The 20690-nt window shown below is 35.8% G+C and overlaps 1 protein-coding gene across 3 annotated transcripts in view; it reads right to left on the bottom strand.

Annotated features, from left to right (window-relative positions):
- Positions 1-20690, bottom strand: part of USP33 (ubiquitin specific peptidase 33) — a 35453-nt gene that overhangs the window by 11287 nt on the left and 3476 nt on the right. The window contains exons 2-16 of one of the 3 annotated variants that reach the window (XM_063165874.1): positions 18480-18618; positions 17414-17467; positions 15270-15332; positions 13598-13750; positions 12301-12400; positions 9338-9407; positions 8735-8848; positions 7980-8058; positions 5545-5959; positions 5018-5158; positions 3418-3530; positions 2229-2400; positions 2022-2126; positions 1414-1447; positions 586-631 (exon numbers count right to left, since the gene is read on the bottom strand). In XM_063165874.1, the coding sequence (XP_063021944.1) occupies positions 586-631; positions 1414-1447; positions 2022-2126; positions 2229-2400; positions 3418-3530; positions 5018-5158; positions 5545-5959; positions 7980-8058; positions 8735-8848; positions 9338-9407; positions 12301-12400; positions 13598-13750; positions 15270-15332; positions 17414-17467; positions 18480-18560 (1740 nt within the window). In that variant the 5' untranslated portion in view covers positions 18561-18618. Of the gene's footprint in view, positions 1-585; positions 632-1413; positions 1448-2021; positions 2127-2227; positions 2401-3417; positions 3531-5017; positions 5159-5544; positions 5960-7979; positions 8059-8734; positions 8849-9337; positions 9408-12300; positions 12401-13597; positions 13751-15269; positions 15333-17413; positions 17468-18479; positions 18619-20690 lie in introns of all 3 variants that reach the window. The other 2 variants (XM_063165876.1, XM_063165877.1) reach the window with 2 other exon arrangements.

The following is a 20690-nucleotide window of genomic DNA, read 5'->3' as shown; positions in this document are numbered from 1 at the left end:
CACCATCTTTTCCTTTTATAATCCCAAAAAGGATAGTTTTCCCTATGACTTCAAGCATATTAAACTCTGTGTTTTAATCAGCTGTGGCTACTAACACTGATGCAGCACTGAAAAATGTACCTTTTCTCAATGCACATATTGCACAATCTTGTAATGGGGACACTAATTCCTCCGGATTATTGCACATATCAACTCATGCTTTGAAGTGTAACACTGGATTACTTTCTAAATGCAAAGTTACAAATGTTACTATAGAAAAGCTTTTCAGTCTGGCTGTGGTGTTTAATTCTGTGAACACAGTATAAACAGTAGAATATATGCTAACACAGAACAGAAATGCTGTTACTGCCTGCAGACCAACAGCAGTAACATAGGGAAATCCCATTCCTGCACTTGTCATGTACAAGATTCATTTTCTTACAGGGTGAACAACCACGTTGCTCACATTCTTAACAAATGCCAATACAAAGGTAGACTTCCATCACACAGTATTATATAGACAATTTACTCTGTGCAACTCATTTACTCTTACCACGTTCATAATCATGCAGAAAAAATGCTTTAAAGTGCATATTGTAACAGTACCTCAGGAAATTTTTGTACTTTGCAGAATTTCACTCCATTTCTTAACCTAAGCAAAGGAAAAACCAAACCAAAACAACCAATGATTAATTCTGAAAAGGTTTTACTTTATTGCACTAGATCAGCAAAAGCCTAAGCTGAACATTGCATTAGTAAACCCAAAATATTTCTGGAATGTAGACTAGACATGGAGTAGCCAAAATGATACAAACAATGATGGTTCATAAGACAAGACAATCTGTACTGCTGAAAAATTCAAAACAGCAAGTACTATCAAGTCCCAACTAGCTAACAGTTTCTATTAACATAGAGGAAAAAACTTGAGGCTTCATGAAAGCTGATTATCCAGCAAAAAACAAAAAAAAATGAACTAAGTTTACTTCTAAGAAATTATCTACAGCACATACAAGAAGGAATAACGTTCCTGTACCATAAAGGGCTTCAAGTAGTCTTCACACCACTTCTGTTTCTTGGTTTTTTAGTATTTAAAGCCATATATTATTTATTTAACACACCTTAGTGTCCTACTGCATATCAGGGGAAAGCTGCTAGTACTAGAGAGAGCTAAAGACTTTTATTTTGTCAAACAAAACCAATTTACATCTAAATTGGAACGGCATGAGAAAGAATTAAGCACATGTGGTAGGGTAAGTCGGTGCTTCCTTGGGAAGTATTCCTTGGGAATGCTGAATTTCTGACAGTCAGAACACAGGATCATATCAAAAGATGAACAGTATTGGGACCTACCCAACAGAAATAAATGTCTCTTGACTAACAGAAACAGTAAAACCTCAAATTAAGACAGTAAAACAAAGGTAAAAGCCAGCTTACTTTTTACACCTTCCACAGCTGTACATGTTATCACCTGAAAACATCAGGGAGAAGAAAACCAGCCATCATTCTCTAAATCCAAACAGTTATCCTTTAAGTGTGTACATTTGATAGAAAAAAAGTGTCAAGGGAATTTAAGCTGCATTCAGTATTTAATAGTCATAATAGTGTTGACATAGCAACTACAGGAGAGGTTCTTAGGTTTTGTCTTCAACTATGAAGCAGTACAGTATAATCTGAAGAGATGATGCTATATAATTCAAAAGGGAAATAATTTACTATGTCCAAATTGAGGTTATAAGAATGAATATTAATATGGTGGGTTTGAAATTTTTATGAGCCTTCAGTTGATACAATTTCACTAAACCAAATTCAGACTGACTTGACACTTCTAAAGCAGCTTTCATAGGCATTTCTCTCAAATACTCAGTTGAATGAGAAGCTTACCTTTCTGAAATGAATGATCCCAAATGAACAAGGACTGACTGTATTACACCTTAACAGGTGGCCTCTGCTTAACTGCATTAAGCTAAGAAGATATTAATCATCTCATTGTGACAGGAGGAAAAAAACACAGAAGAAACATGTTCAGGTAATTAACCTCTTACCCTTGAGCTCATCTCTGGCGAAAAAGGCAGCAAGACAATCTTGTAAGGTTACAACTGGACCCCAAAACCAGCTAGGAACACATGAGACAACAAACCTGAAACATCATTGACAGAAAAGAAAGAAAACCAACAAATGTTCTGCCAGAAGAGCAGAAACTAGAAGTTCAAAATAGATAATTGAATCAAACAAGGTAAATATTATTTACCTTTTGAAGTATTCCATAAAAAAGGCTATCCATCCTTGGGGGGCATATGCTTCTCCACATGACCCTGCCTTGACCAGAGATGTCTGATGACTTGCAGAATGGAGTTTAGCAAGATCTTCCTTACCTGGAATAGGCAAGGACAGATCCTGAAAGGTCTCCAGGGTTACAGACAGCTAAGGAAGAAAATAAATGAAACACAGTGGAGTTAAGCTTGAAGAGAAAAGGTTAATTAAACTGAATTCTGTACAATTCACTAGTAACTACCAAGTCACTGCATCACTGAAAATTCCACTAGGTAGGAAATTACCATTAAAAAGCACATTTACAAGAATTCATTTTTTAAAAATCGGAACCAAGACATAGCATTTTAAAATTAACTTGCACATTGTTATCACGAAAACATTTTTTTAGGTCACTATTACTTTTCTTCATATCAGTCCTACAAAGCACTATGATTTTTGCTTCAGGCTGTGTTACACATAATAGTTTCAGAAAGCTTCACTCCATTGTTTCTACAGCATTTTACTCTGACATTATATTGACCTGATGCAACTGGACACGCTGCAAGGGAGACCCATCTGTGCATTTTCTTGCTCCTGTGCTTCATTTAGTGATCACATAGTCACAGAGTCAAACATCAAACACATTCTAGAAATTTTTGTTTGTTTTTTGAATTTCTTCACCAGATTACCCTAAGACAACTTCACAAAGCAGTCAATGATTCATATCATTGCAAAAGTTAGTGTCTTTACTTGGATTTTTTTGAAAGACCTTATTTTGTAAGTCTCAATCTAACTGACAGGACAGTTACAGCACTATATTAGATCACTGTCTCATCTTTTCTTTGAAACATCAGGTAGCATGTATACATTAGGATATTCAGAGCATTACTAAAATCTAATGAGACCTAAATGAAGTTGAAGAGCAAGCTTCTCTCTTCATCCTTGCTGTAAACCAATTCTCAGAATGTTTTTTTTAGCTATGAGTAAATATTCAGCTCAATGAATACAAGCTATTCTAAACACAAAGTGCTGGTAGAAGCTACTATTACAATTTGAGAGAACGAGTATGAAACACCCCAACCTTCTGAGGAAATCTGCCACAAAAGAATATAAAGTTACCAGAGAATGACTGTATTCAAAAAGCAGTAAGAAAAGAACATGTTAAAAGCCAGAACTTTCTCTTCTTACCCGATCACAGGTCAAGCACTGGACTGAACTTATTATAGTGCCATCAAATATATCAGAGATAACACTCCTGTACTTCTTGCGCTTCTTCCTTTTTGGTGACGATACCGTTGAAACTATAAAATGACAAAAGTAAAATGCTGCAGTAAGGCAAAGTACAGTGGATTCTGATTACATTTCAACTTTGTGTAATATAATTAGAAGTCTCATGTTCAGAGTAAAATTATAAGCCAAGCCCTGTTTTCTATTTACTAAATATTTCTTAGGAATGATGAGATCACATTACTGCCATCATAGGCAATTATTGTGGGTTCCTCAAGCCATTGGGGACAATCACCAGAAACATTTGCCTCTGTAAGTAAAACTCAAACTGCCAGTCTTGAAGTCTACAGCCTATTGCGACATGATGGATTTATCTTGGCAGGAATCCCTCAAGGTATAAAAAGAAACATTTTATTTGACACTTAATTTGATTAAGTGTCAATTTAAATCTTCTTGGGAAGTTACAACCATGCTGGGCTGAAAGGCAGCATCTCAATATTACTGTATCAAAACACTGATGACAGAGGATTGAAGTAGACTAAAGGTACAACTGGAGTCCAGCCTAACAGCTGCTTATTAAAAAACCCAAAGTCTCTCAACCTCTCCTGGGCAAGCACCAGTGACTGAGCACCTCTTCTGACAGACTCACTTCAGGTTGTCTAAAACCCTCCTGTAATGGCAAAGCCACAACTGGAGACAGTAGCACAGATGCAGCGTCAAAGCTGCTGAACAAACCAGACAAGGAGGTCAATGATTCAAGTCCATTAAATCACTGTCATGCAACACCAATGCTAAAGCATTAAAAAGATAATAAAATGTTCAGAACTTATCTGCAAAGGCTATTAAATGAAGCAGGATCATAATATTAAAGTTGTATTTGTTTTTTGATTTGGTTTGATGCAATGCCTTAAAAGCAAGCTCTGAAAGACAAGCTTTGCTTAAAGTAATCTACTGTTAGACAAATCAGGGAAAATAAAATCATATATTGTTCCTCATGCCCTAAGGCAGCACTGTCTTATATGTAAAGGCAGTAAAAGTCTAAATATTCCAGATGCTCATAAAGGCATCCTGCTGCAGTGCCAAGAGAAACACTCAGCACTGCAGGGACATTAACTACCATGAAGCAGCCAGCATTTACAGGTTTATCTACAGTACAATTACACTTTGCTCCTTAAACCTTAATTGACTAAAATGGTGATTTACTGAACTTCTGCTGAATAACCAATGAGCTTATTCTCTGGAGAGCATTACCTTTGGGGGTACTAACTTCTCATACCTTTCTCTTCTCTCCAAACTGGTACTACTGAGAAAATTGTCTAAAAATAATATTCTGCCTTCCTAAAATAGAGGCAAATACTATTCATGCTTCAAAAGAATCAGAAGATTATAGAAATACAGGGAATAATCTTGCATGTCCAGCTTACAAAACACTCCCTTTTCCCCACCAGCTAAAAGCCCCTTAGGAACAACCCTGCATTGTTACACAAGACATAAGAAACACAATGAGAACTATAATGTGGAATAATTCAGTACCAGGAAGGAGCAAATACAGAGCCTCTACCTTTTTTGTGGACCTGTGCCAGTGAAGAGCACGATGGGAATGACTTTGGAGGGCTGTTTGATAAGCGTGTGTTCATCCCTTCAGCTGAGGATGGTGTTTGGGCAGCAGATACATCATTCATGTGAACATCATTGATGTAATCTGCAATTCAGAGTTGCACAAATTCTGTCAAAAAAAATTACTGCACAATGAACAGACACAGTGGTCATGTAACTTATTTAACCCCACTGTCAGGGCACTGGACATTCAGGTATGTAGCTTCAGTTCCTTTGAAGTTAAGAACAAAACAAAAAACCCACTCTATCTGAAACCTTACCCAACACAAACAGCTAGCTCATCAAGGGAATTAAAATCAAATTCAGAAGATCTAAACTGAAAAAATTAACTAAGTAAGGACATGGTTTACAAGTAAAACTACCTACCTTATTTGGCCCATACCTCTACTACATTCTATAACTCACTTCTACTCCCACAGATATTCTGGCTAAGATTTTGACTATTTCAACTGCACTTTAGCAATGCATTACCAGAGAATCTGCTGTGTATCTGTACTTTGACAGTTCCTTGGTTATTTAAAAATTCAGTGGTCTCTGAGGCAGTGTTTGTGTCTTTTTCCAAGTCTTCCATAGAATTTGCTCGTTTAAGTTTGTTGCTTTTTTCTTTCTGCCAGTCTTTGGAAGTGACTGAACTGTTATCATCATCCTGAATTAACATGGTTGTTTCTGCAGGATCCTCTAAGACAGGTTTGAAAATTGTGTCATTTTCTGTTTTATCACAGTTTCCACAGGATTCACAGGGCTGAAAGCTTAAGTCTGACTGGCTCTTATCTTCTTCCATACTCTCTTCAACACTCATAGGCTGGGCATCTTCCAGTTCTACAACTGGTTCTTTAAGTTCCTCATGCAGCAAATCCATGAGACAACGTAAAAATTCTTGTGCATCCTAGAATTTTAAACAAGTTTGACCATATTACTCTATTTTATCTGGAAGATATTCACAACAGAAAAGATACAGATAAGTGAAATGAAAGCTGGCTGTTAATGAAGAATGAAGAAAGTTCCTCTGTCCCAGGTCTAATGTTCAAAACCACTTTTCACTTCCAGACCATGTCTGTTTCCTGCATACATTTCTTGCACGTCACAAATAATCTTATAACACAAATTTCCTCCCAAAATAAGCTATTTTAACAACACCAGCAAAAATGTTGTCATAGGTTACTGGAACAATAAACATAACTCAAACAAGTACCAGCAGCATGGTCAGACGCCAGCTCTGCTTGTACTGGAGCATTTTAGAGATAAAATGCTCCATTAAAATCAACCAGAGCCTTGCTTTCACTGGGTATGAAGTAAAATTACTATGATGTGACTTAGCCTGACTTTCCAATGCATCACACTGACAACAATAATACAATTCTTCTAAAGCCTCAACAAGATTTCCCAAATGTGTTCCCACAAAGAGCTGTAATACTACAAGTCTGTGTTTGAAAACATCCTAAAAGCCACCAAATTTCATCAATCAGTGCAGTATCTATTTCTATCTTGGCAATAGAAAGTATCCAATAAAGCAGGTATGTGAGAAAACAAAAGACTCTTGTTGGCAACTGCTACTGCTTTTATTTTCTTCTGTTTTCCTTTTTGTATTCTGGTTGTTCATAATAGTAATTTTTGCTGCTCAACGTTCCCATCTATCATAACAAATACTCATTCAGCTCAAAACTGCTGACTACAAAAACATTTCTTTTCTTAAAAATTGCAACTTACAGAACTGAGTTTGGATTTGGGTAATGAAAAAAAACCCCAGTATGCCCACTTGCTGGCAATTCTTTCACAAAAAACCAAAATTAACAAAAACATTTAGACATCAATTAAGAGATAAACATTCTTCATTGATCAATGTAATTTTCTCCCTGAAGATTGGACATGGCTGCCCAGCTTGCTCTAGGAGAGTGCTGGCTATGAAAGCCCTGCTGTGTTTTAATTGTTGCCATGAAACCTGCTGAACACACAACTGAACTATGATCCAGGCATAACTGAAAAAGGTTCTCATTAAGTGTTGCTCTGCATGGAAAAAGATGTTTTCATCAGCATTCAAAGCTGCAAGCATACAGTTTCTTTTTGGTTTTCAAGGCTGAATTTCTGCTTTTTCAGAAAGCTAGGTGGCACGTCAGAAATTCATGAGCAGATTACAGAACTTTAAGCTTAGTATTTAAACACTGACTTTACAGCTTCATGCAGCAATTGAACATTAAAACATGTCCTAATCCTTCACTCCACAAATATGAAACATAATGGAACAGCAAAATTCCTATTAATAAATGCAGATTCCCAGAAGACACTAGTAAGCTTTTCTAATTACAAGGTTTAAATTTTTCACCTAGTCCTAAAGCTTTTAATGATAGTGCTCCACACTGTATGAATGCACCAGATATTGTATGAAGCAGCAACTGAAGAATGCCTTTCCTATAAAATGAACCCTGCCCATTTAACAAGCTACCAACCTGAGGTTCCCATAACACACAAATGGTGGGGCTTTTTTCCAAGACACTAAATGGAAACTGCATACTGTGTATTTTTTTTTAAAACATCATTAACAGACATATATTAAAAATCTGTTATATTAACCTTTTTTTAGCATCTTTATTTTCTGAGACTGCTCAAATATTAGCAGCATTATTTCCCACAAAGGAGAAGCTCAGATATTATTACTTGAATTTTTCTGGAAGAAAAGGAGTTATTCTACACTGAAGGCTTTTTGAGAATTTGATATAAGTAAATATAAAACATGACCTAACTACTGATTATTCCATTTCAAGTGATCTACATTCAAGTTATATTAACTAAAGTTTATGTTGCATTTGCTTTAAACAAATACAGGAAGTATGGTATCTTAAGCATTAGATTTCTGATTAAGAGATAATTTTACGGCTTAGGCAGATTTAAAAGGCATCAGAAAGTTTTACCTGTTGAGAGTAGCCTCGAAACATTGGATTAACAGTTTTAATTCCTTGAAATAAGCCAGTAGGGACAACAGATCCAGGCCTACAAAAAAAGTTTTAAATATATAAACACTGAAAAATATGGAATTTAAATGGATTTTTTTATCTTTACTGGGATCATACCATTACCTGCAACTGAACACCAATAAATTAATCTTCACAAAACATAATATTGGCATTGAATTATTAATACATGATTTTTAAACACCAGTCACCCAACTGAAACAGTGACTGTATCAGGCCTTTTATGGCATATTTCTTGTCAGACAATCAGACAACAAATCAGACATACTCTTGCCTCTGTGCATAATTACTGCTTTACCTTTGTTTTTATATTTTGAAGTATTTTCTTAGCCAGATATTGCACAAATTCCATATAAGGAAATAAGAGAAACTGATAACATATTGATATGGAACAAAGGATACAGAGAGGATAAAATAGCTAAATATTTTAGATGCATTTCTGGCAAATATAAGTATTTTTAAGAGCTAAATGCTTGCAATCCAATCTATTTCTTGTTCTATCTTTGGTATGTATGAAAAATAGCAGGTTATAAGGAGTGCCTAAGCCCTGCAAGCCAGTCTTTCCTTCCTAATTTTTTTTTAAGAGGAATTCTGTGAACACATAAAATAAAATTAGATACCTAGGACAGATTTATGCACCCCTCATGACTCTGGAATTTATTTATTATCATTTCATCACCAAAATGATTTAATACCTGCTTTTGTGCCAGAGTTCTGTCATCAGCTTGAGGTAACTTTTACAAATTGCAGGTTTCTTATCTGTTCGGGCTAAGCCCCCGCAGTCAAGAAAAAAGTGTGTCAAAGGTGGGCTGGATGAAAAGAAGAAAACAGTCATTTTTTCAGGTTGTTAAAATACAAGAGGAAATCTGCATTTCATACAGGATTACATCATAAAAGTAATGCTGTTCTATGACTGAACAACTCCACTTCCTACGATCATAAATGCTGCAACCAAACATTTCCTGGTAGGACAATTTCAGCAGTACAGCCACACTCTGATCCTAATATTTCTTTTCTTGAATTAAGAGTTTATTCCTATGCATTTCCTCTGATTTTTCTGTAGATTTTTTCAGATTTTCTTCTAATCTCTAAAACTGCATATATTCTTATTTAGGAGGCATTAGAGTGAAACAGAGAAAAAGCTGAGTGACCCATATACCATAATAAATTGTTTCCAGTATACAAGACAGATTCAACAAATATATGTCTTCCTCCATGGTACTGCACTTCTTAAGTCCATCTGGAAAAAAAGCATGCATAAGCAAATATAAAATTGCATTAACTATCATTTTCCTTACCAGTTGGAAAGAGCTTGTAAAGCTGCATTCATGTAACAAGTGTTTCCAATATTTTTTAATCCTGTTAGACCTGGAAAACAGAATAAATACAAATCTGTTAATCCAATAATTCCTAGAAAATATATACTGATCAGAATACTCATGGAACACTTGGGATGCCAATTACAATGCAGAATTGCAACTAAAAGAAACACAGGACTCCTAAACAAACACCAATCTAACTAGAAGTAGTAATGAAGTGTTCTGATCTCAACTGAACTAAAGAACACTTCAGAAAAGTGGACTGTATTTCATCTTACTCACTTTTCATGGTTTATGATACCTGCAGATTTTAAATTAAAATATGTTTCTCAACACCAAAGTTTTACTTCAGCCTAATGACTTACCTGTTCAGTTAAACTGTTGCTATGCTGTATTTGTAACTAATCACATCACCAAAAGCTTCTCTAAGATTTCACTCTTCTGTTCCAAATTCACACTAAATCAGATTACATTCAATATTCAAAACCTACTCAACATGTGATTATCCCAGGCTAGTCCTGCAATTAGCCGTTTTGTATTCCAATGATACACCTTTATTTTTATTAACAGATTGCTCAATTCAGACTTTCCTACATTGTTTATTTTCTAAGTCACACTATTTACATTCTTTACAGATAGTCACATATACCTTTTCCACACACATGAAAGTTGTAACTGACATATATTCTTTCCATAATTATGAATTATGCTATTCATGGCTACTAAAGCATTACATTATTTAAGTAATATATCAAAATAAAATTGATTTTGTGTGAGGGAACAGTAACATTTCTAAGCAAAGAATCAGTAAGACCCAAAAATTAAAAATCATGACAAACACTCAGCAATCAGTACTCATGACTATGCAATTCCTGAAGTCTAGGAACTCTCCTGGTAATTTTGTATATGGCAGAAAAAGAAAAGTTACTAATAAAATCTTTCTACATCTGAAAACCACTTGGGTTACTTCAGTTACAATTTCTAATAGACAGGACTTCAAAATTAAGTTTTACAATGTCCTCTTGTCTGAATGAAAGTACAGTCCTGCTTCCTGTATCAGAACATGCATTCCAAACTCTGCTACAAAGAGAACAATTATTCTTATACTGAAATTGGAAAGCAAGAACAGTTTGAAGATTTTGATTTTCTTTCAGTTTTTTTAGAAGCAGCACATGCTTCAGGAAGATACTCTCGCTGCATTTTTCCAGCCTGTAGTAATAAAAGGAAAGTTTTCAAACAGACTTCTTGTGAAGATATATTCTAATGGTTGCTTCATCAAAAGCATTTCAAAAGAAATTTTAGGAGTAAAGTTAAAACAAAGCTAAAGAAGATTCTTCCTTTCAGTTTGAATAAGTTTCTTAACAGTCCCATCATCATTACTGGGAACTTTATTGCAATTCTAATTGCATATTATTTCAAGGTAAGCTACATTCACCAAAATAATAATAATAATAATATAAGAAGAGATAAAAATATACAAAAGACACATTGGTTGGAGAAACTAAGTAGGAATAGAACACATGGGGCAATGATGTAAGGGCAGATGGCAAATTAGTAGGGTGGTGTCACATCCTGTCAGGCCGTGCCAGACAACAGAAGGGACAAGGCAGGTTTTCTGACCCATGCCAGCAGACTCAGCAGAGGGAAAGCTGGTAGTAGGTGAGTGAAGGAGAAATGAGAGCCATTGCTGTGGTTTAACTCCAGCCAGCAACACAACACCCCAGAGCTGCTCACTCACTCCCTCCCTCCCTAATGCTGGGATGGGCAGGGAGTTGTACAAGGGAGAAAACTCATGGGTTGAGAGAAAGACAATTTAACAGGTGAAGCAAAAGCTGTTTGCACAAGCAAAGCAAAGCAAGGCATTCATCCACCACTTCCCCAGACAGGAAGGTGCCCTGCCCTCTCCAGGAAAGCAGGGCTCCATCATAAATAATTGTCAAGACAAACACCCTAACTCAAAGTCCCAATCTTCCTTCTTCCTCTCCCAGGATGCCACATGCTACGGACTATCCCCCTGATCACTTGGGTCAGCTGTCCCAGTTGTGTCCCCTCCCAACTTCTTGTGCACCCCCAACCCACTCCCTGGTGGGTGGTGTGGGAAAGAGAGAAGGTTGACTGTGTGTAAGCCCTGCTAAGCAATAACTGAAACATCTCTACATTATCAACCTGTTTTCAGCACAAATCCAAAAACACAACCCCATAGCAGCTACTCTGCAGATAACTAACTCTTGCCCAGCCAAAAGTGGCATATGCATAAATTAGAATAACTTTTCTCTCATCACTGATGGAAAACAAACTGCCTTGACATATGCAATGGTGTCTCAAAAATAACAGCCCAACAATCTGCTAGTCATATTTTTCTGAAAAATGGTACTTAGCAGTATTTTCTTTACCATGAAATACACAGACAGTTCTTAGAATGATCAATAATAATTAGAGGCTTTAAAGAAATAGTAATTATTATGTTCTCTTATGAAATGAAAGATTAAAGCTTCACTGCTTGGGATTAGCTTTGCTGCTTAGGATTTCATCACTTTAATTTTCATTTTTACACTAGATTTAGTATTAGGATGGGGTAATCTCTGTTATGAGAAAGCTTGGCAGTGCATGAAATCAATTACGTCAAGGAGAAAACAAATAACCAAAACCCCACACTAGGATACTATAGGCTCACAAAAGGATTACTCAAAATGAAGGAAAGTATTTAAATCAGGAATCTTTTAGGGCAAAGAGGCAAAACCAGTAGAATAGATTTTTTAAAAAGCCTACTTGAACCAGAGTGGCTACAATACCAACTGCACTGAACATGCTTTGGCAATAGCAAAACTCAGGCAACAGCCTCTGCTCTGAAGGTAAGAAAGATTGCTCCAAGAAGGGCAAAACTAAAAATAAACACCTGAGCTGGAGCAGAAAAATAATGCATGGGGTTTTGCTTTTATTACCTCTGGTCTTCAATTCATCTTCTTCCACTTCTATATCTAAGTCATCAAATACAGCTGCTAAAGGAATCTTCAGCGTGGGATTACTGGGTATTTTAAAATCCTTAAAAGGAGGAAAAAATATTTACTTTAATTCATCACTTTTCTACTTAATTAAGCCTATGTGTAATTTTACCAACAAATCAAGAACTGGAAAATTATGTGAATGTATTTTGAAATCTCACTGCACAGAAGTGAGAACACCAGGATTTCACAGGTACCCTCAGAAGGTTTACTAAGAACTCCCTCATGTTTTTGTTACCAGATCCCTGAGTGATTTTTAGAACAACAGCTGAAGAACCAAAACAAAGCCAGGGATGGGACTTATTCCCCCTGGATAACAAAGCAGCCAGCATGGAAGAGCTAAGGCAGGAGTTATCACCTAAGCTCATGTAGGTGTTTTTGATGTGCCACCAGATGGCTCACTACAGTTAATGAAGACAAATTAAACTCTTGAAAGAAAAATGTACAAATAGAGAAACAAACTAGTAGACAGGCAGCCATTTATTGAATTACAGGCTCCTTTTGTGAGCACATAAATAAAAATCCTGAACAAAATGCTTCATAAACTTCGTAAGTTCCACTGATTTTTCTGCGTATTATACCTGTTTCCTTGGAAAACTAAAGAAGGTTAAATATAATAGAACAGAAATTCAGAAATCTGAACTCAGCTTTATATCAAGGGACAAGAATTTTTAGACAACAGAATTTTTTAAATTCCAGTAGTGACATTCCAATTGAGCTGCTGGCAGTTTATGAGAAAATGATCAGATTACATTAATATTAAATACGAAACTTTGAAGTAAATATATTTATAATACAGACTGAAAAATGGTCCATCTTTCTGTTCAACCTGTGCATGATGATCTCTCTTCTACTGCTCTATGTCTCAAACAGAACACATTTAGAAATCCTGTGCTTCTGCCTGTGACTTTTAACTTAGTTACCTGTTAGGTTATGTAACTACATTACACACACACACACACAAAATAAAGAAATAGCACTTCTTTTTTCAGCTACAAGCATTATTCCAAACAATTGCAGTGTAACTTTTCCCAAGACAACACTTATCTAAGAAAAAAAAAGATCAGAGTGAACACTACTGATGCCAGTAAAGCCAAAAAAGTTTTATGAAAATATAGAGGAATTAACAGAAAGTTCAGCCACAAGAATGGAGGAAAAGTTAGTCTCTCACTTAAGAGAAAACATAATTTTTACTGCAAAACTACAGCTGCCTTTGCTCCCTTGGGTTAAAAAATACCTGCACACTGTTTTCTTGTGCTTGGTGAGACAATCTTGTACTCGGTAGTGGAGAATGAGATCCCAATTTTCTGTCCAGGAATACTTCCTTACTACAGGCGTAACACCAAACACGGAGAGTGGTGAGGTTGACAGTCAGACAGTGCTTTGTCTCCTGAAACAGAAAAAAAACCACAACTGGGATTCAGAAACTGGGAAAAACTAAACACTGCTACATGCAAGCTAGAATAGATATTTCAAAATTCTAGGTTTTTCAACAATGAAACAAGTATGCACATTAGAATATTGAAAAAGAACAATTCCGTTACTAAATTCTAACACAAACATTCATTTTTAGAACAAATCACTCAAACTAGTAATAAGATGCAATCAGAATCAAGACACTGCAATATCTAACATGCCTCTCTGTAATTAAAAAATAAGAAGAAAGCCTTCTTATTCTTGTTAGAAATGCTACAATTCACAATGAACCAGTTTTCAAGGAATATCTGTAACTGGCCACAATGGGAGCTACCATCTCTACCATGTTTATTTCTACTGGTTTGCTGCAAAAATTCAGGGACCATCTGGTCTCCAACTACTCTAGAAACACCTCAGTTCTCAGTCTGTTGTAAAGGCTTTAGAACTGTGATTCAGCGTTAACAGTGGATAAAGAGCCCGTGAAGGTATTCATATAGATTTACATTAATGCAATATCTATTTGTATAAATACTCTTTCTTCTCAAGTTTCTGCTTCAAAACAAAACAAAACAAAATCAGGAGTGGTGGTAAAACCCAGTCATACCACCACAACTTCTTGTAAAACCCCTGTATAAACTATTATTTCATTTTAATATTCACCAAGGCTTTTCAGTAATTGTAGGGATCAAAAATTGTTCTGTGTGGAACTTTAGATGCATTTACTGACCAACTGTAAACTGGTGGCAAGACTTTCATTAGTCTCCAAGTCAGCAACTCAGAAATGCCATGTTTATAACACTGCCACCTCTCTGTGCCCAGAATACCTTGTTTTGGCAAGTGTTGCCCTTGCACACGTGTGTGCCCAGAACACACAGTGAGTTTAGACCCAAACCTATGCAGAGAATGCCCAGCCCTGGCAGAACTTGGCATACTGGGGACAGAGTGCACACACTCCACTGCTCCCACCAAGCTGGATCCAAGATCAGGACAGAGCAGGAAAGCAAATGATCAGCTCAGCCTACAGTTACTTCATCTGTCACAAGGAGCATATTGCAGAAACAAAGCAACTCTCTCTGGTAATTTATACTCCCTATCTTACACCTCTTCAGCTGCCCATTAATGCAACTTTCCTCCTCCTACCCATCAGGCAGCCTCAGTCCCAGAAATTTAAACTGAAGTAGTGAAGTACTAGACATAAGCTGAGGTACTCAGCAAATCTTTCATCTGTGCATCTTGAAAATCATCAGTATTAATTGTCCTTTTTAATTTTAATTTGCACCATCTTCTTTAGAAGAACTGGATAATTATGCAGATGCACAAAACCTGCAAACTCACATACTCCTAAATTAGCAAGATCTGCTTCTATAACATGAAAAACAATTACAGCTAATCAAACCTCCACACAGCTAGCTAACATAGATTATTGACTTCATTGAAATAAAAGTTCTTTAACTCCATTGCTTCAAGGAACTGTGTTACCAGCAAACACATACCTGGGAATGGGTGGTACTGTGATCATCATGGGATTCACCACAGCCAACATATGTACACCTGTTCTGTTGGGCAAGATACACAGAATATAGAGAATTAAAAAGTGGTCTCAAACAGGTTTACAGAATAGGAACATACTGCCAGTCCCTTTAAATCCACTCAAATTTCAAACTTGTAGGACTTGAGTCCGACACAAACCAAGAGACATGCACAGAAAACAGTGGAATAAATATCACTTAAAGCAAAAAAGAATGCTGCAAGATTTAACTCAACTTCTCCTACTGATGAGCAATGTGTAGAATCTAATTTTTTTGGCAATGCCTATATATTTATTCATATTACACAACATGTATTTTTACAATTCCTTATTTGGTAAATATTGTTACAGAAAACACAAAGTTAATCCAGTGTCTGAGTGGTGAAATACTGAATGGCAACAGCCTCAGACACCTTTATACAGAAATCCCTGCATGTCCCTATCTGCAGTGCCTACTCATCAGAGCATTACTTCACAACTAATAAGCCTCTTCACCTTTACATAAGTTTTCAGCACTATATGGCTAAGAACTTGCCATGTTCTAGTTATAACATGCAAAATAATTGTCTATTTTAATCATTTTGCAATGCTCATTACAAAACATATTTGGCTGAGTTGAGTGTGGAATCTTGCAGCTGCTATCTTCAAGCAATTTTTGCTAATTCCTCATTTGCATGAGTCAGGCCAATCACACAGGAGGGTACAGCAGGTTATCTGTGTAACTCTAAGCATGTTAATTTATACAACCAAATAGTCACTGAACACAGCCAATTTCTATTAAATGATCTCAGCTATTTGATAAGTTACAGATTGTTTACATGCTGGGATCTCACCAGGTTTGTCTACTGAAAAAGGTGAAGACAAGATGCCAATTCATCCAAGAGGAGAAACATCACAGCATGACATTAAGTGTCCTACTGCAACTACAAGACTCTCCTATGGAAACGTGAGTATAAAATTTAGTTTTTCAGTAATAAGTCTAAGAGCTCTATGTGAAAGATAAAAAACATTGGTTTAAGTTTCACAGCATTTTCCCACCTGCCAGGTAGATGCATCCCTGAACACCTCTTCCCCACTCCCAAGAGGTTTGTTTAAACATAATTAAAACTTCAGGCCATCTAACAAAAGACATTAAACACTGCTTCTTTCCCCCTTCATCACTGTTATTGAAAGAAGGAGCAAAATAAGATGATCTCTTAATTGTTCCCACTGTCCACCTCAAAGGACACAAATGAAGGGCAGTTTAAGATGCTCACACATACACTTACAGGGGGCATTAGCCTAGAGATCCTTCTGACAGTACTTAAAGAAAAATTGCCATTAAATGAAGTCAAGCCTACAGGGCGAAATTTCAGTCTCTGTAAACATCTGCAAAAAGTCCAAAGAGCTCACAGGACATTTTAAAAACTAAGTTAACTATATGCTTTCCAGTTGGGATCATAGATCCCTCATGCAACATATTTGTATTTTCTTTAAACACAGTGAAAATTACAGTTTTTTGTAGACAGCAAGGAGAGTCAGGCAAAAGCATATTTATGGCAGAGCTATACCCAGGGTAAAGACTGTATGAAATTTGTACAAAGTAAAGAGAATGCTCATACAAGATTATGCAAGTTTCAAATAAAGGAATTTTTATTTGTTTTCCTTAAGAATAAAAGTTAGAGTATGCATTATTCTGTAAAATGTCTGCATTTACTACTAGATGTTATGACTACAACTGCTAAGAAAGGCTTATAAAAAGTAATTTAATTAACTCAGGGATAATATATTATTTTTTAGATCTACCAACCCACGGAAAAGATTAAAAAAAACCTTCAAAACTTAAGAGCTAAAAAGTATCATAACTCAAGTAAAAACACTAATATGCTATCTTCCTTCTTATAAAAAACCCTCATTTTAAGCATATTATTCTTAAATTACAAGAAGTATGCACCCAATAGAAGGTAAGTTATCTAAAAAAAAAAGAACTACAGAAGAAATTTTGTTTTTAAATGATAAGTTAAACAAACTAACTTCAAGAACTTCATTGCAGATGTTTCTTTAAAAAAATTCTACCAACTTTATCTTTACTAGAAAATGACTCTGCTGCAGAACAAGAGAACAACTTACCTCTAAGCATGCCCAAAGGTTGGGTCCTCTGACTTTACAGTCCTGACAAGTGCCCTGGTAAAGTTCAACACAAAAGCAAGTTTTATTTCACTTACTTTCACCAGTAAACCACAACTTCAGGACAAAATGAGAAAAAATACTGTAAAGCTTAGTATCAGATTAATACCTTTAAGACTTTAAAGTTAGCTTTTAAAAAGGGATATTTTGATAACCAATCCAGTTTTTGCTTCCCATAATCTCAAGATCAGCATATTTTTTGACTAAAATATCAGATTTATATCTGAGTTTTCATCTTAAACCAAAAATTGCTTTTCTAAGGCATAAATATTACCCTATCACAATCCTCATAATTGGTCTTTCCTATAAATTTAACATAAAAAGAAATTATAGTGATAGAACTTTTAGTAAATTCATATTGTTTCTTGCAGACACCACCTGCAAAGGTTTATAGAAACAAGATGTAACAGGAGGGAAATGCTGTTCTCCTCAGCAGCAAATGAACTGTTACAGAAATTAAGCACCATGGACAGAAAAGTTCTCACTTTTCATCACCTCCCAGCTACTTAAATAAGCTACAAGATCCTTCCTTGTTCCATTTATTAATACTAGCTTGAAACAAAGATTTCAGGGAGGGGAGGCTTCTCATACTGTGGCTTCTCCATCAAAAAGAGAACTGTGACCCAAGTAAATTCAAGCATAAATGTCTTTGTTACAGTTTCTACTTGAAGTCAGTTGTGCTATCTTACACGGACAGTCTGAATAACCAAATGCTGCAATGGCAATGAAAATGAAGTTCAGCTTGGTGTTCTGCTAACTCTAACTAATGATTACAATAAAACATCAATTGTGGCAAAGGTGCTCTTTAAGTGCTGAAAAACAGATTTGCAGCTTCATCAATCCCACAATTCTTCTCATACTTTATTTAAACCCTGCTATTCCAGCAGAGGAGCTTTTACCCATGCTTGACACTTAAATGAACCTTATAACTAATAATACACTAACATGTGGACCTAAAAAACCTGATCAGTTAACAGTGATAGGAAGAAAATGAATTGCTACAACTCACATGAGATTTCTGTATCAATTCCTCCTTTGTTATCTCACCAACTGATTCCAGGTGTGGGCAATTGCTGCTGGGTGATGACATGGCTGAAGCTGTATTTTCTGAGATGCTGTAGCTGTAATTTTCAACACCAGAGAATCACCTGTCAAGAGAAGTAAGAATGAGTAAAACCCAATTCCTTAGACTAGACAGCAATACTAGATATCTAATATGCAACATATACATAACTTTTAAAACAATGTGCCTCTTTAGACTAAGTTAGTATAAACAACTTTATAAAGAGACTCCAATAGCCCAAAACTATTGCTGACTTCTAAAATGAAATCCTATGACTTATAAGTCAAACAAAAAGAATTCTGAATGGAGCAGAGGTGATTTGGGTCAATTATTTAACTTTGTGGACTCTGCTATGGCACCCAAATGCTACAAACATTGGTTTTCAAGCCAACCTAGAACTGACAGTGGCTTTGCCTGTATGTTCTGGAAAAGGATCTTTGCAACACTGCTGAAGCTGTGAAGGCTGAACTGCAGAAACACAAGACTCGTTTATCACAGGATACAGAAACTTTATCTTGGTTTTATTTATTTACAAAGACACATTCTAGATTCAGACATATTATATATCAAAAGGAGACAAACTTGTGACTCACATGTAGCACTAAACACTCAGCAACACTTTTATCTTGTTCTCTTTGCCCATCCAAGGTCTCTGGTGTAGACATAGAAACTTACCAGAAATAAAGAATGCTACATACAATCACTTTGTTACTATTATTTCAATAGTTGCACAGAAAACAACAGAAGGAAAATTAAAATACTAACTCTGTAACGTTCTTTTTATATAAATACTCCAACTGACCCATTCGGACAGGGACTATCCAATAACTTTGTTTCAGTTTTGTCACTTAAGCAATTACTATTGATGACTCAATCTCTCTAAAGGCCAAAAAAATTTAACTTGTTCTGCTCAATTATTCTGCCCAATATCTGTCCAATGTAGCACTCCTTTATCAAGACTTGCAACTAAACTTCAACTCAGTGATGTACTCTCCTTGTTCTGTCTGCAGCCTTTGGCACTGCTATCAACACCTCTTTCCACTTTGCCTGTGTGCTTTGGCAGCTTTAGGTTTGCTCCTTCCACTTACAGGACCAATCACTCATTTCAATATCAAGCACCCAACAGCTCTGACAGAGTGGGGAAATCAAACCTTGCCTAATGGACATCTCAGGCACACTCCCAGGTAAACTCTCAGCTTATCATGTCTGACTTTTTCCTTCTGTTGCCTAGCAGTAAATCCCTTTGAATCAAGAGCCATTTCAGCTCCCTTTGGTCATTTTTCTATATAAGTGTGTGTATGTGTGTAAATAGTTTGTTTTATTGCTATAAACATTATTATACAGGTAATATTATTGAAGTATTACATCTTATTTGTTATGGAAAATTTCTTCATGTCCTATTACATGCAGGTATGTACACACACACATATATATACACAAATACATTTTATATAAAAATAATCACCTATATAATAATATAATTATTAGATACCTAATTGTATATATGGACTCATAAGTATGCGTATATATGCTTCAGTCTTTTTAATATCATGTTAACAGTTGTTCAATAAGGTATTTCAGAACTTATCTCACAAGACTGAAAATACTACATTTAGGATTTTTTTTCTAAATGAGATCTGAATTCTCTCCCAGGACCAGTGGCATGACATTTAAAATGCATTATTCTAAAACATAAGCTCCAGCTGGAGAAGCACTTCCCCAGTTCAGTGACTGACTATAATCTATATGCACTGTTACTGAAAGACACTTCAAATCAGGCAACAGTTTTTCAAGCCAAACCTCCTCAACTTCCATCATATTAGCAATTCCTCTTTGAACTGCAAGGTTCCCTTCCAGAACAGAAATGGCAACATGAATGCATGTTACATCTCCCACAGTTTGCAAGGTCTGTTAAAATGTTTAAAAAGGACAAGTGAGTTTCAAATAAAGCCCTGAGCATGTTAAATGCAGTGAGATGACTTAATACAAATGCTTTAAAAAGACTGATATAATGGATTAGTAAAGCTTTAGGCTTTTTTTTATGGCAGAAGCTTTCTGAATGCACTATTACAAGTAATACAAGCAATGAATGGAGACTTCACCTCATGCTGCCAGATTTGTATTTAATTTGTATTTAACTTTTCAAACACAAAACTC

Source organism: Melospiza melodia, chromosome 11 (genome assembly GCF_035770615.1).
Source record: "Melospiza melodia melodia isolate bMelMel2 chromosome 11, bMelMel2.pri, whole genome shotgun sequence".
Taxonomy (NCBI): Eukaryota; Metazoa; Chordata; class Aves; order Passeriformes; family Passerellidae; genus Melospiza; species Melospiza melodia.
This window is presented reverse-complemented; position numbering and strand designations above follow the sequence as displayed.